Source organism: Pseudorasbora parva, chromosome 2, assembly GCF_024679245.1.
Source record: "Pseudorasbora parva isolate DD20220531a chromosome 2, ASM2467924v1, whole genome shotgun sequence".
Lineage (NCBI taxonomy): Eukaryota > Metazoa > Chordata > Actinopteri > Cypriniformes > Gobionidae > Pseudorasbora > Pseudorasbora parva.
In genome coordinates, this window is record NC_090173.1 from 43,373,947 (window position 1) to 43,388,312 (window position 14,366).

Here is a 14,366-nt window from a genome sequence, read left to right on the forward strand (position 1 = left end):
AAAACAATGAACAATAAGTTATGTTGTCATATTATTCATTTACTTTTACTGGGTTTTTATAATATAATTTTTACAGTGGTATCGATTTAGTATCGGTATGAGGTATTATAGAGGTAGTCATAATAATGAAATATCAACAAGAATCAAAAGCCATGTCTTCTCCATTTTATTTGTGGTCACAGGCATGCACTGAACTGCATGTGTTCTGGCTCTTAGTGAAACAGTTTGCATATTTGGATAAATTGCAGATTTATTCTGTCTGCTGAGTAACAGCGCAGATTGTCACCGCCACCCAGCGCGCATCGCTCTGTGCTTCAGATGCGCGGTCGAGACTATGGGTGCGTCTCAATCAGCTCCCTGGTTCAGTAGTCAGGGCACTGATCAGGGAGTCAGCCCACTTATGTCCTGATCAGTGTCCTGACTACTGAACCAGGGAGCTGATTGAGATGCACACTATGAAACCTCAAACCCCTTCACTTATACCCCGATCTAGGACTACAGTGAGGCTTCCCCGGCGAGTACATGTCCGTGGGACGCCCACTCCTCTATCGCATCGCAAGCATGTGTTCGTGGGTGGTCCATGTCCTCTTATGAGAGCATAGCCATGTCGGTGCATTGTTCATCTTGCCAAACAGCGTGCATATTTGGACAAATATAGTTTTATCACATGTCTGCAAAATACAGAATAACATTCATTTTCATTTCTCACTGAATTATACTGATTTGAAGAGCTGAATGGCTCTGTTCTTTTGTTCTTCCTGCTCCACACACCACTTATGATCTCAGAGCTCTCTCATTCAGTATACTCATCCCTCATCTAATCTCTCTGTTGTAGACAATGCCAACGTGCGAACCTGTGCGGACATGTCTCAGAACCGCTGTAACTGCTGCTGGTGGTATCACTAATTTAAATGCGCCTAATGACGCTCCCCTATTTATACAAACCATTCCCACTTTCCACACAATACCATCCCACCTTTTTGCAGTCGACCACGCCTTTTTTTGGAAGCCTTTTCAAATCGAAGGTGTGAAAAAACACTGCTGCAGCAGGGGGGTTTCATGACCCTTTAAGCCACTGAACATCAGTGGGCGGGGCCTATGGTGGAATGATGTATAACTATTCGTCAATGTCTTGCTTTGGATGCAGTCACATCCAAATGTTTTTGCCCATGTGATGTCACAAATCCCAGAATATCCAAACAAACTGTTAGATTTGTCATGCTCTGACCCCTTTAAATAAGTTGACTTTACACTCTAACATTCAAAAATATATCATTTAAACTCTTCCACCTAAAATGTCAAATTTGGATGTGGAACCAAACGAGGATGGCTCTTTACTCAGAATTAACGTCACTTTTTCTGCGCCATTCGTAATTATTTTTCACAAAATGGTGTCACTGTGGTAGCTAGCTGTGTTAGCTTGTATTGTTGACTGGGTATTTGTAGAAATAATGTGCTTAAGAAATATCAGTTCAGTCTCCTAGCAAAATGAACTACAGCCAATGAAGTTTCTTTAAAGGAATGTTTTTATATAGTAGTTTATAACTACATATATACAGGTATTCCTGATATGTTGATCATACATTTGCAATGTGAAATGTTTTGGCACCTTGTGTTTCTTGTACTTTATGGAGCCCTATAGTCTTTTAAAATGTTTTTTTTTATAAATCTCCATGTCTGAAGTGTGAAATATGGTAACATATATTTTCCAGTGCGGTACATTGCAAAATTAGATCGAGCAGATATTACAGACATCTTTGTCTTAAAGGGCCTTTCTATGTACCAAGATGTAAAGCATCTGTCAGAATAACACATTAAACAACTGGACCAGACGTGCTGCCTGCATATACTCCCTTGTAACTTCTCTTGGATTGGTGCCACAACAAGACTTATACAACTTGCACTTTTAACATCAGCCATAAGGATTTAAGAGCTTCTTTTACAGGTTAACTGGGAGAACTATCAAACTTTTTTGACTAAATACATGGGAGTGGACCGTACAAGGTTAGGCAGATTTCGATCAAACTATAAAAAAAGCTCTGTGAAATAAGAGCGTTTCTTAAGTTTACCATCACCAGTCAACTAAATATATTCTGGATCTAAGCAATGTGATACAAATGGAGACACTAACCTTTGAGCTGCATTTTTTTCCAGTTAAAGTTTATTAACAATCAGTCACATACAAGTAAATTATTTTTGTCACCACACCCCAACAACAACAACTTTAAGCTCCATTAGGGCTTTCTAATGTTTACAAGGGCTGCAAAACACTTGAAAGCCTTTTGTTTTTCTGGCAGGCTGCAGTCCAAGATTCCCACCAGTCGTCTATACTGCTGTGGTAGTTTCCAGGGAGAGACCATTGCCTCTTCCCCCCAGAAGATATGGATCCCCATGAGAGTCTGGGAGTGGAGGGCGACCCGGGCGCAACAGGGGTGCTGGTGCCGAGCCCACGAAGTGAAGCGGTGACCCATGACCTGGAGGAATTGTCTCTTCAGCACACTCAGAACCTTCCACCCATTAAAGAGCGCAAGAACGGTGAGTAAGCCTATTCAGTCAGGCCCTCAGGCCATAACTCTGCTCCCAAGCTCCTATTTCCTCCTCATCCATTAAACTACCGCCCCAATTTGACACTGAGAAAATAAGGCCTGCCAGATGGTTGAGAAATTTGTTTGCGGTAACACATGGGGAATTACACAGGAATTGTATGTGAATGCCAACATGTAATCATGTCTTAAGTGCTCCCTTTAACTCTTTTTCAAAGTGTTCTTGGCTCATGTCAGGGTGTACAACTGGTAAGCTAATGTGATAGATTTTAGTGTCAAATATGATTGCCGAAAGTCTTCGATGTAGAAGGCTCTTAAGCTTGCAGTCATGTTGTGGTTTTTGTTTGGCTGTAACTCAAAGGAACAGTTGACCATTAAAAACTGAATTTTATGCTCCAAATTTGTATGACTTTCTTTTGTGGAAAAACAAAGGTGATTCATTATTTATTAATGTCAATTTTAAGCGGAATTCTGGACAATGATGACAATATAATAATTATTTTAATTTTACGCCTGGTAAAATGCCATACTATTTTGTCTAGTGATGCACCGAAATTTCGGTATCTTAATTTTTTTTTTTAAATATTTGGTGAAATAGTTCTGTAAGGCTGAAAATGTGGCATTTAAGTAGCCCTTCCTTTTAACTGTCATCATCCATTTTGTGCACATAATGTGGATAAGCTGGGAAATGTCAGCAGTGTGAAGCAGCTGAAATAAGTGGTGGCTTTTGAAGAACTTTACTATGACTGGTTTAATTTATCAACTTAGAACACAACACTCTGAACCGCAAAAAAAAAAAAAAAAAAAAAAAAAACGTTTTAAGCTTAGAGAGCTTCCATAGTATGGAGAAATAAGATACTGTGGAAGTTAAAGCCGCACTTGGCTACTTTTGCTCTCGGGGTCCCCCTGCAGTTTGGAAAAAATAATGTCCTCAACTACTGTCGTAAGATCTGTCATCCTACAACAGGGGATGCCATCGCGCGTGCATTTGTTGACATGACAACCCTGATAGCCCTGAAGTAGTTATGCGCGGGTCGTCTCATAACCCGCGGACCCCGTATGTCTATTTAATGGTCGCGGGTGCGCGGCGGGTTGTAAAAATATATACAGCGGTGCGGGCCAAATAACTTCATAAAAGTGACGCCGCGGGTCGGTGCAGCGCTAACAGTTCCCCTGAACACTGCAAGAGGAGTTCGAGTTCTTCTGGCGTCGCGTGTGAAATGTCTTCATCCCAGGTAACGTTACAGTCAGTGCCATATGTTTCAGCATGTCATATGAATATAATTTCATGGGTTTTATTTTTTTCAAACGCCAAATAATCACGATGCTCACGTTTACAAGCCAGCGTCATTATAGTAGTCTATTGGTTACCGTTTTACAGAATCTATATGATACTTCAGTTCAATGTTTGAGTGGTAGGTAATCACCATAACAAGCAGGACAGCATCGGTCGGGCACGCCTCCTTCAGCTCACGCCGACGAGCAAACGCTGGTCACATGTTGATCCTCGTCCTGCCTTTAATCCCATCACTTTCTCGTTTCCTCTTATTGCTTTCCTCCAACAAAACCTTTTCTTTCTTATTTGCCTCTGCTGCTTCGCACATGACTATATTATCCGACGAACAAAGTTTGTCGAACAAAGTGTGGGTGTTGGTGGAAGTGACGTATATGCCGTAAAGCAGTCGAATTTTGTAGTTCTTTTTGTTCTCGGGTTACTACCCGAAACCCGAAGTTTAAAAGTACGATTAAAAACGATACAGACCCCATCAGGCTATGGCAGACGTGTCATTCAACCTATTGTAAGTCGATTTATCATCACAAGAGTCTTAAAAAATATATTATGAAGGTTGAAAAGTTACCTAGTGCTGCTTTAATGGGGACCATCAACAGTTTGGTTATCAGCATTCTTTAAAATGTCTTCTTTTGTATTCAGCAGAAGAAAGAAATTCTTACAGGTTTGGAGCAACTTGAGTAAGTGAGTAAGTAAAAGACAGAATTTTTTGGGTGAATTATCTCTTAAAGGGTTACTTCAGTGATTAGCGTTAGCCTCATAGCATAATTGCCTAAGTCATTTTTTGGCCCAATTGAGATATCTGCCTAACTTTACTGTCCTACCACTGCTGCATCATCCTGCCTTTCTGCCTATGTCCTTAGCCAATCACAACACTTATTAGAATCCAAAAACACTATCTGCCTAAGTCATCTCTTTGACTTAGGCAGTTTTGATACAAACAAAATGGCAGAAAACATGGAAGACAGATGTCCAGAAGTGATGTATTAGCTCTTCTGTTTGATTCGTTTTCATCTGGTAAGAGTTCATATTTCTTAAATTTTCTAGACACTAAATGTAATTTCAGTCAATCAAAGGGATTATAAACTGTGTATATAAACTTGACTTTTTTTGCTACAAGATATGATGAAGTAACTAGCCAACACTAGCAAAATATAACCTCATTTCTGGTCAGAACAAATCTTTACAGTTAAGAAACATCACATTAAAAAGACATTTAGGCAATTTTAGGCAAGTGAAGTAATTTTTCAAGCATTTACTTTTTATTTTAAGTGCAAATAAAAGTAAAAATAGTAAAATAAAAAAGTAAAATAGTTTTTTTTATATATAAATTAGACATTTTGACTAGACATAAGAAGTATTTGGTAAGATTTAGATTTTTTTGCAGTGAACCTATGAATTTAACTTGATTTACTGAATTAAAATACTAAACAGCACTGCATTTTCTGCTTTAATGTCAGGAAATAAAGTTGATACCCATGTAGTGGAGTTAGAGGATTTAGATGAGAGCAGACCTGAGAAAGAAGGTAATGACGTAGACATGGGGCAACAGATAGAAGAGGAAACAGCCAGTAAAGCCTCCAGAGCTGAATCAGATCCTGATTTATCGTCAAATAGTGAAATCGATGACACTGTCTTGGATGAGGACTATAGACCTGAGAAAGATGACAGCCCAGATAATGGTAGTGATACAGACACAGCTCAAGGAGCTGTCAGTGTAGGAGATGCAGGAGATGTACTTGAAACTTCTGCTGTTCAACGTCATAGGCGCCCAAGGCCAGATATGTGGAAGCGAGAGCTGATTAAGGAGAAGCGTCTTAAGGGGGAGAATTACAAGAATCCAATGGGACAGGAGAGACCACCAAAGACCATGGGCTCACCCTGCACATCACAGCACTGCTTAAAGTCAGAGAAACGAAGTTGTGAACTACTGACTGAAGAGCATAGAACAGATATCTTCAACAATTTCTGGTTCATGCCCAGCTATACCACAATGACTTCATGAAGTTATCTGGGGCCTACGTCACCAATATTCGACCAGGTAAAAAAGTTGGTGACCCCACAGTCCATGGCCTCCGGGCTCTCCAGTACTTGTCTGATGGTCGAATCCGGTACAAGTTGGATTTTGAGTCTGAATGGGAGGACCTGCCTCAGCGAATCAACATCCCCAAAGAACCATTCCACTGGGTCCCACTCTTTCCTGCCCAACTGCCAATTACTCTCAGGAAATTCAATGACTTGCAGGCAATGAAACCAGTACTACCAAGAGTAGCCCACCAGTACTATGACAACCTCTCTCATCAATAGACAGTGTGAAAATGAGTGTGCACAACACCTGAGTGGAACTTGGTGGGAAAGAAAAACAGTGGTTAAGGTTAAACATTAAGAAACAACTTGGTTAGGGTTGACAAGTTACACATCTTGGTTATATTTAGGAGAATAAAAAAAAACTTTGGTTATGTTATGTTTGCACAGCACCTAAGTGGAACTTCCATTAAGGGTGGAAAAGGAAAACAGTGGTTAAGGTTAGACATTAATAAGAAACAACTTGGTTAGGGTTCACAAGTTACACATCTTGGTTATATTTAGGAGAGTAAAACAACTTTTGTTATGTTATGTTTGCATTTTTTATGTAAGAGAAAAAATGCCTAAGTCATGGCATATTCTGCCTAAGTCACTTTTATTGGTTAGGCAATTGATGATGGATCTTTTTCTTTTTGCATACTTGTTCACACATCTGGTTGAATGTACTGTTATAATATCAATACAAAATAACAATGTGATTTCTAAAAAATGTGTTTTTTCTTGTTTACCAAAAACATTGAAATATGACTAAGGCAATTATGCTATTTGTATCAGTAGAAACCCTGGAGTATATTCGAATGATCATGCTCCCCCCTCTCATATCCCCCTGAGACGAGAGATTTATGCATTTTATTTCTGGAAAAATTACTCCGGTGACGCAAATATCGTCAATTTGCGTCATCGGTAAAATGTTTGGCTAGTCGCTAAAGACTACAGCCAGCAGAGGGAGCTATTTCCGCATGTTTTCAACTCGCACATGGGGATGGGGTCGCACTCACAGCTCAGCTCGGCTCAGGCATTCATGGAAACGGTGCAGCCGAAGGAGCAAAGTGAGTATTTTATCTTCTCAAGTTAATTCCTATGAAAGTTAATCTTCCAAAGGCATGAACTGAAAACGTGCCAGACAGAACACGCTGAGAACGACTGCCACGAGCGTGGACGCGTTTACCTCAGCTCTCATCATGCATGTAAAACTCCTGCTGCGTGTGTGCTGACACTTCCTCAGTGGCTAAATCACAGTATATTGAACAGACCCTTTCAGTTTTTAATTGTAGTGTCTGTTCTCTAACTGAACTGATTTTATGAAGATGAACGCGGTGTTGGGAAAGTAAAAGTGATTCAATAGCGGTGTCTTTGGAAGTGGCCTCACAGGGCAGCGAAGCATTCTGGGAATTGTAGTCTTTTCATTGCATAGAACAGGTTTCTCAACTGGTTTGGGCATTAAGTCATGACCCAAAAATGTAAAAAAAAAAAAAAATTGTGATCAACTTTTTATTTACTTTTAACACAAAATGTAAAATGTACATGTTATACCAAATGATATACAGGTGTACTCATGTATATGAAGTACCATAACTTTTCAAACTATATACAATCGCCAATGCCTTGAAAATAAATAATGCTTGTTTTCTAAAAAAAGATAACAACTGCTCCTGATGAACACAATGAATATCATACCTGCATGCAAATTCTTCCCAGCTAACACGTCATGCCAGCTACGTGGTTTATTGGTACTTTTCTTTTATTTCATGAATTACTAATTGACAATGTTGCATGCTTGTTTCTCTTGCTTTATATACAAACTGATACACAGTACCCCACCACATTTGCGAGTGCAATTGAAGAGGTATAATGTCTGACAGGACAGGACAGGAAAGTTATTTTTCATGAGATGAGAGACTTATTTCATAACAAGCTACGAAAATAACGTTAGAATAATGACACTGACATATAGCCTGACAACATCTCGTCTGACTGCAGATACGTTTTTTTCAGGCACTCCGCGACCCACTCAGAATGGTCTCGCGACCCAGCGACTGGTATATATTTCAAAGTATCTCTTTCTTTTTTTTGTGCTGCAAGGAAGAAAGTCACTCATATGGGTCTGAGTGAGTAAATGTTGACATAATTTTTGAGTCAACTATCCCTTTAACTGACTTAGGTTGAATTTTGTGTGCTGGTCATTTTGATGTTATTGTCTTTTTCTTCCTTCTGGCTCTCACAATTCTGGCCAAAGGTTACATTCTAGAAATGTTTTACTGGTATATGAACCCTAATAAGAAGGTACTAGTTCTGACCCATTGGGCAGGCAGGCATTGAACCTTGTCGATATACTCGGGACTCTGTCCGACCACAGAAGGAGTTCATGTCCCACTCCCTACGGACATCTTTGTCCTTGAGAATGTGTGTCCTTGGGGCTGCTCTCTAATTAACTGCACAAGGGAAGTAAACAGAGACCCTACCAGGCATGCGTGTATTTCTGATCCCACCACATGATGACTTTCTTTATTACTTTCTGTGTTAATCAACAGATTTCTCAGACCTTTTGCACTAAAATAGACTTTAATCGGTGACTCACCCAGACACTTATCATAACCTGGGAATTACCCTTTGAATTTGCTGACTATCACAAATGTCAGTAGTTATTTTAATCCAAGATTCTTGTATGCTACAATTCTTGCTACTTGCAAGATATTTTGCAATATTTTGCCAAAACGCAAACACTATTGCAAATTCAGTTAGTGTTTCCATTTCCTAGTTTTGCCTGAAAGCCCTCATGCCAAGAATCTCAGGAAACCTTGCAGGAGATTTTTATATTATTATTATTAGTAGTAGTAGTAGTAGTAGTATTTTAAATAATTAGAATGGGGATTTGCAAATTGTTGTTGAAGATATTTTCCTAAAATTATGATATTTTCCAAGAATATAAAGGCTACATATTTTTATGTATAAAGTGACATATTTCTTGGAAAATATTTAGTTTCTAATGCGCTGGCATGACTTTTAGATCTATAAAACCTACGAAATCTGTGGCTGTATATAGAGTAAAATAATTGTTTAATCTTATGATTTGTGACCATCTTTAGACAGAAGAATTAAACTTCAAATGTTTACATTATTGATTATATATATATTTAATTGTTTATATTGTCTTGTGTGTCCAGAAATTTGGTTCTGGTTACGGCCAGAATGTTTTACCTTGACAAATCACTAGATATAAACATATGCAAAAAGCAAAGGTATAAGCCAATCTTCAAGAGATGATGCATGGTGCTCATTGAAAAACTCATAAAAACCACAGTTCTGATTATTGGGGTGATCCACTCTCAGTGCGTGTGGTTGATTACAACCAGAGCTGATACAAGGTGTGCTTAATGAGAACATCATTTGCAACAGACCACCTCATAACATTCAGCATAAAGTGATAAACTTAAAAGAATCTCAAAATAAATCCTAATAAAAGGCAGAATTTCTGCTTTTTATCAGCTTGGAGATACTAAGTTGACATTTCTTCATTTATCGGAAGAACTGCAGCAATAAATACTTTTTAAAGGAACACTCTTGTATTTTCTCATAATTGATTCCTGCCCACTACCGCCTAAAGATATTATGAGCTCATAGAGAGTTTGTTACACTGGACTAAATCAACATGATCTGTTCCTGCCCAGGCTGGAGGACAGATTGTACCCATCCTTCCTCTTTTCAACCCACCCTTCTAGAAAATAAACGTCACCACTGTTCACAAATTCCCCTACTGAAACATTTATGTCAAAGTTATCTCATCACCTACACATAGTAATAATATTAACATATGAATCTTGCCAATGATGCACGGAAAGTCAGTCTGTGCCCATCATACACTATACAATTTTCTGTGAAAACGGTCAAACCTGTAAAATCCTAGTCTGGACAAAATTGTGTAGGGTATTCAAGCCTTTATAATGTCTTGATGGATTTGTTTTTCAGATGGTAGACTAAGCTAACTTTAAAAAAAATAAAAAATCTGAAGACACTTGTGTGTTTTCTTTTTATTATTATTTTAAATAAGAACATATCCTACAAACACCTCTAAGGAAAGTCCAATTTGGGACAGGTGACCTTAAACCAGCTTATACATCTAAGGCTTATTTAAGACCAATTAATCTTTCAGGCAACTAAATATGTATATACTTTATGCACATCCGTATGTAGGCTCCTAGTAGACAAAACCATACAGCACCTTAGTGGGCCTTGGACAGCGTTCCCTATTGGCTTCCCCTGGGACGTTCCTGTTTGTCTTTAATCACTTTGGCTGATTCAGATAGGATTTAAATATTTTCTTTCCCTCTCTGCAATATTAATCTCCACAGCTATGAAAGAAACATCACTCGATGTAGATAAGAAATTTAATGGAATTTTTGCCCCTCGAGACACAATAGTGCTTCATTAGAAAGGAAGATTGCTGGAATACAAATGAGAAACAGTGAAATGTTGAATTTCATCTGTAAACCCTGAATATGAATTGTTTATGTCGACACTATGTGACAAAGAGAAACAGGAATATCCCCTGGGTTCTGCTTGGTTGTTTTTGTCATTTTTGTTCCATGACAACATGTCATTGGGGAAAAAAGGGACACACTTTATTTTCTCACTGCTAAAAATGAAATAGCATATAATAGAACTATAGGAAGTTGCGTTTTTGCGTTTTTCATACATAGTTCCTCTTTATTGTCTAAGATGAAGTATTGTCTAAGATGAGCTCTTGTGCTTACCAGCAGCGAAACTCATGGAAAAAGGTTCATTTAGCCTTAAATCGATCTGTGTCTTCTTCTATAAATACTGTGTTACCTTTGACAAGAAATGCCACAAGCAAATATCATCATAATCGGTGTGTCATTTCAGCCGTATATGGTGATAACTGCCCACCAAAACCAACTCATTTTAATTTAAGCCTTCATTACAATGTTAAGACCAAAGCACATTAGAGACAGACACTTCCGCATATATTGATAATAAATCATATGTTTATAACGGCACAGTAGCCGATTAAATGTATGTAACATGTATTGAACCTACAAACCTGATTCCAAAAAAGTTGGGACACTGTACAAATTGTGAATAAAAAAGGAATGCAATAATTTACAAATCTAAAAAATTAATATTTTTATTCATAATAGAATATAGATATCATATCAAATGTTGAAAGTGAGACATTTTGAAATGTCATGCAAAATATTGCCTCATTTTGGATTTCATGAGAGCTACACATTCCAAAAAAAGTTAGGACAGGTAGCAATAAGAGGCCAGGCAAGTTTAATGTACATATAAGGAACTGCTGGAGGACCAATTTGCAACGTATTAGGTCAATTGGCAACAGGATTGGGTATGAAAAGAGCCTCTCAGAGTGGCAGTGTCTCTCAGAAGTCAGACGGGCAGAGGATCACTAATTCCCCCAATGCTGCGGGGAAAAATGGTGGATCAAAATCAGAAAGGAGTTTCTCAGAGAAAAATTGTAAAGAGTTTGAAGTTATGATCATCTACAGTACATCCAAAGATTCAGAGAATCTGGAACAATCTCTGTGCATAAGGGTCAAGTCCAGAAAACCATACTGGATGCCCTTGATCTTCAGGCCTTCAGACGACACTGCATCACATACAGGAATGGAAATCTCAATATAGACTCAGGAATACTTCCAGAAAACATTGTCGGTGAACACAATCCACCGTGCCATTCGCCATTGCCGGCTAAAACTCTATTTGTCAAAAAAGAAGCCATATCTAAATATGATCCAGAAGTGCAGACGTTTTCTCTGGGCCAAGGCTCATTTAAAATTAAAAGTCGAAAACTGTTCTGTAGTCAGACGAATCAAATTTTGAAATTCTTTTTGGAAAACGGTGATGCCATGTAATCCGGACTAAAGAGGACAAGGACAACCCAAGTTGTTATCAGCGTTCAGTTCAGAAGCCTGCATCTCTGATGGTGGGGTAGCATGAGTGCGTGTGGCATGGCCAGCTTACACATCTGGAAAGACTCCATCAATGCTGAAAGGTATATTCAAGTTCTAGAACAACATATGCTCCCATCCAGATGTTGTCTCTTTCAGGGAAGACCTTGCATTTTCCAACATGACAATGCCAGACCACGTACTGCATTAATTACAACACCATGGCTGCATAGAAGAAGGATCCAGGTACTGAAATGGCCAGCCGGCACCTTCTGCACCAGATCTTTCACCCATTGAAAACATTTGGCGTATCATAAAGATGAAGATGTGACAAAGAAGACCTAAGACAGTTGAGCAACTAGAAGCCTGTATTAGACAAGAATGGGACAACATTCCTATTCCTAAATTGTCTGTGTTTATTAAAAATGTGTACATTGTCCCAACTTTTTCGTGAATCTTTCGGAATCTTTTTCGCAAATTTGACCAGTAATTCTGCAAAATAGCTATTTTCTCAACTAAAGCTTAACATCACTGGCAGTGAGGATAAAATCAGTCATGTGACTTATGAGATTTTAAATAATTTACCCAAAAAGCAAAAAATTCCAGCAGTAAAGCTTTAGCATCTTGATGCTGTCATTTCAAGGGTATCTATTGAAGTGCGCATCAGGGGCACAAAGGGGGCGCCCACGAGCACCCTTCTTTAAGCTTAAATGACGAATGGGACACCCTACGGACTTAACGGACACACGCGCACAGCCACCGTTGTAAGTCCACAAGACCGCAAGTGTACATTGAAGTGTGCCAATTGTCGACAGGGCCATTGATTTAAGCTGTGTTACACTCCACTTTTAGACACACACATGTTAACTTTCCTTAGCACTTCCCTTTGGGGGAATCCCTGTCCCATATTGAATTGGACAAGGGAAGTTTATATGGATAGACCCTCACTCCCTGGATTTTGACTGAGGGAGCAAGTCTACTTCATATACTTCATATACTACATATACACTTTAGGCAGCTTCATATACCACAAGGCAACACAATTGTGACGTCACAACTTTTTACTCCACCACAAACAACTCTATGATATTTTACTTTTTTTAGATTTAAAACAACCCAAACACACCTATATACATATAGAATGCTGGATTAAACAATTTTGCAAGGGGAAATCAATAGATAATAAATCAACTCCACAGTGGATTCCAAGAGCTTAGAATGTTCCAGTTCAGCCTATTGCAAATGTTCTGCCAGTAGTGGGCACTCATGCAACGCAAGCAATGACGCACATCCGAGTAAATGAGATGGAGTGAAGTTAGCGAGTGAAGCTCATAATAAAAACTGGAACTGGAATGCGGCATTCCTATGGGGTGGCCCTCTGTAATATCACAGCTGGACTAACAATCGCAGAACTGAAAGAATTAGGCGGAAAAATCATAATATGGAGAAAATGGGCATCTACACAACACACTGGATAGGCAGATTTTAAAGGTTTATTTCCTCAAAAAGATTTAGGTTTTTATTGTCAAATTATACATTCCTAACAAAGTTTTTGCTTTTTAAACTATTATTTAAAAGTTTGTAAATATTATTATTTTTTACATAGTTTAAACCTTCTCTGAGGGCTTAGAGGGCCCTGACTCTCCTCTGGTGTTTACTCTATTATCAGTGCTGTTGAGGGTTAACAGCTACAGCTCTTTAGTCCCGCCTCTCCTCTCAGTCACTGACAGAGCCGGAGCTGAACCGCTGCAGAGAGCGCTCGCACTCGCTGAGAACTACACACCCACAAACACTCACACAGGCAGTCTAGAGACAGAGCCGGTGAAGGAACTTGTCAGAACGGTCTGGAATTAAACTCCGCGCTGGGGAATTTCCTGCCAGATCTCGCCATTTTGCCTTGGTCCTCATTTCCCACAGCAATCCATGGGACTCCAGACACAGAAACTGTCCGATCCGTCTCTTAGCTCCATGGCCTGCCTTGAAGTGGAGACCTTGAATGTCTGCAGGGGTAAATGCAAATATTTAGAATTCTCTTAACAAATAAAAAAAATTGAAGTTGATGCTAAACATGAGTGAAGGACAGTGGGAAACCAGAGTTTAGCACATAGCAGCTGGCAATTATATCTGGAACACATGTTCTGAAGTGGATGCAAATGTTATTGTACAAATGAGCTCAACAGAAGGGCCAAAGTTTTTGTTGAAGGGTTGAGCATGAGAGTAATGATGAGGCTTGTTGTTTGGCTGTCTGATGTGGGTTGTAATATATTATTGTATTAACATCTAGGTTTCATTCAAACTCGCAACCAAACATTACCTCACCATTCAGTTAATCATTTAGCTGGCTTATCATGCCTCTTTTGAAAATGTATCTGCTTTTAATGCCTTATGGGAGTAACACCTCTTTACAGGTTTCTTAACAATAAGATTTTAATGTGCATGGGGATATCTGTGCAGCCTTCACTGTGATTAATATATGGCTTCAGTTGTGAGAGTTTCAAGTGAGTTATTGGTTGTTGGGATGGT

The 14,366-nt window shown here is 38.9% G+C and overlaps 1 protein-coding gene across 3 annotated transcripts in view; it reads left to right on the plus strand.

Annotated features, from left to right (window-relative positions):
* The window catches only part of mrtfbb (myocardin related transcription factor Bb), a 64,615-nt gene that overhangs the window by 24,589 nt on the left and 25,660 nt on the right, over nucleotides 1-14,366 (plus strand). For 2 of the 3 annotated variants that reach the window (XM_067420589.1, XM_067420590.1), the window contains exon 3: nucleotides 2,298-2,535. In XM_067420589.1, coding sequence (XP_067276690.1) covers nucleotides 2,382-2,535 — 154 coding nt within the window. In that variant the 5' untranslated portion in view covers nucleotides 2,298-2,381. Of the gene's footprint in view, nucleotides 1-2,297; nucleotides 2,536-13,583; nucleotides 13,852-14,366 lie in introns of those variants that run through there. The other variant, XM_067420591.1, reaches the window with a different exon arrangement.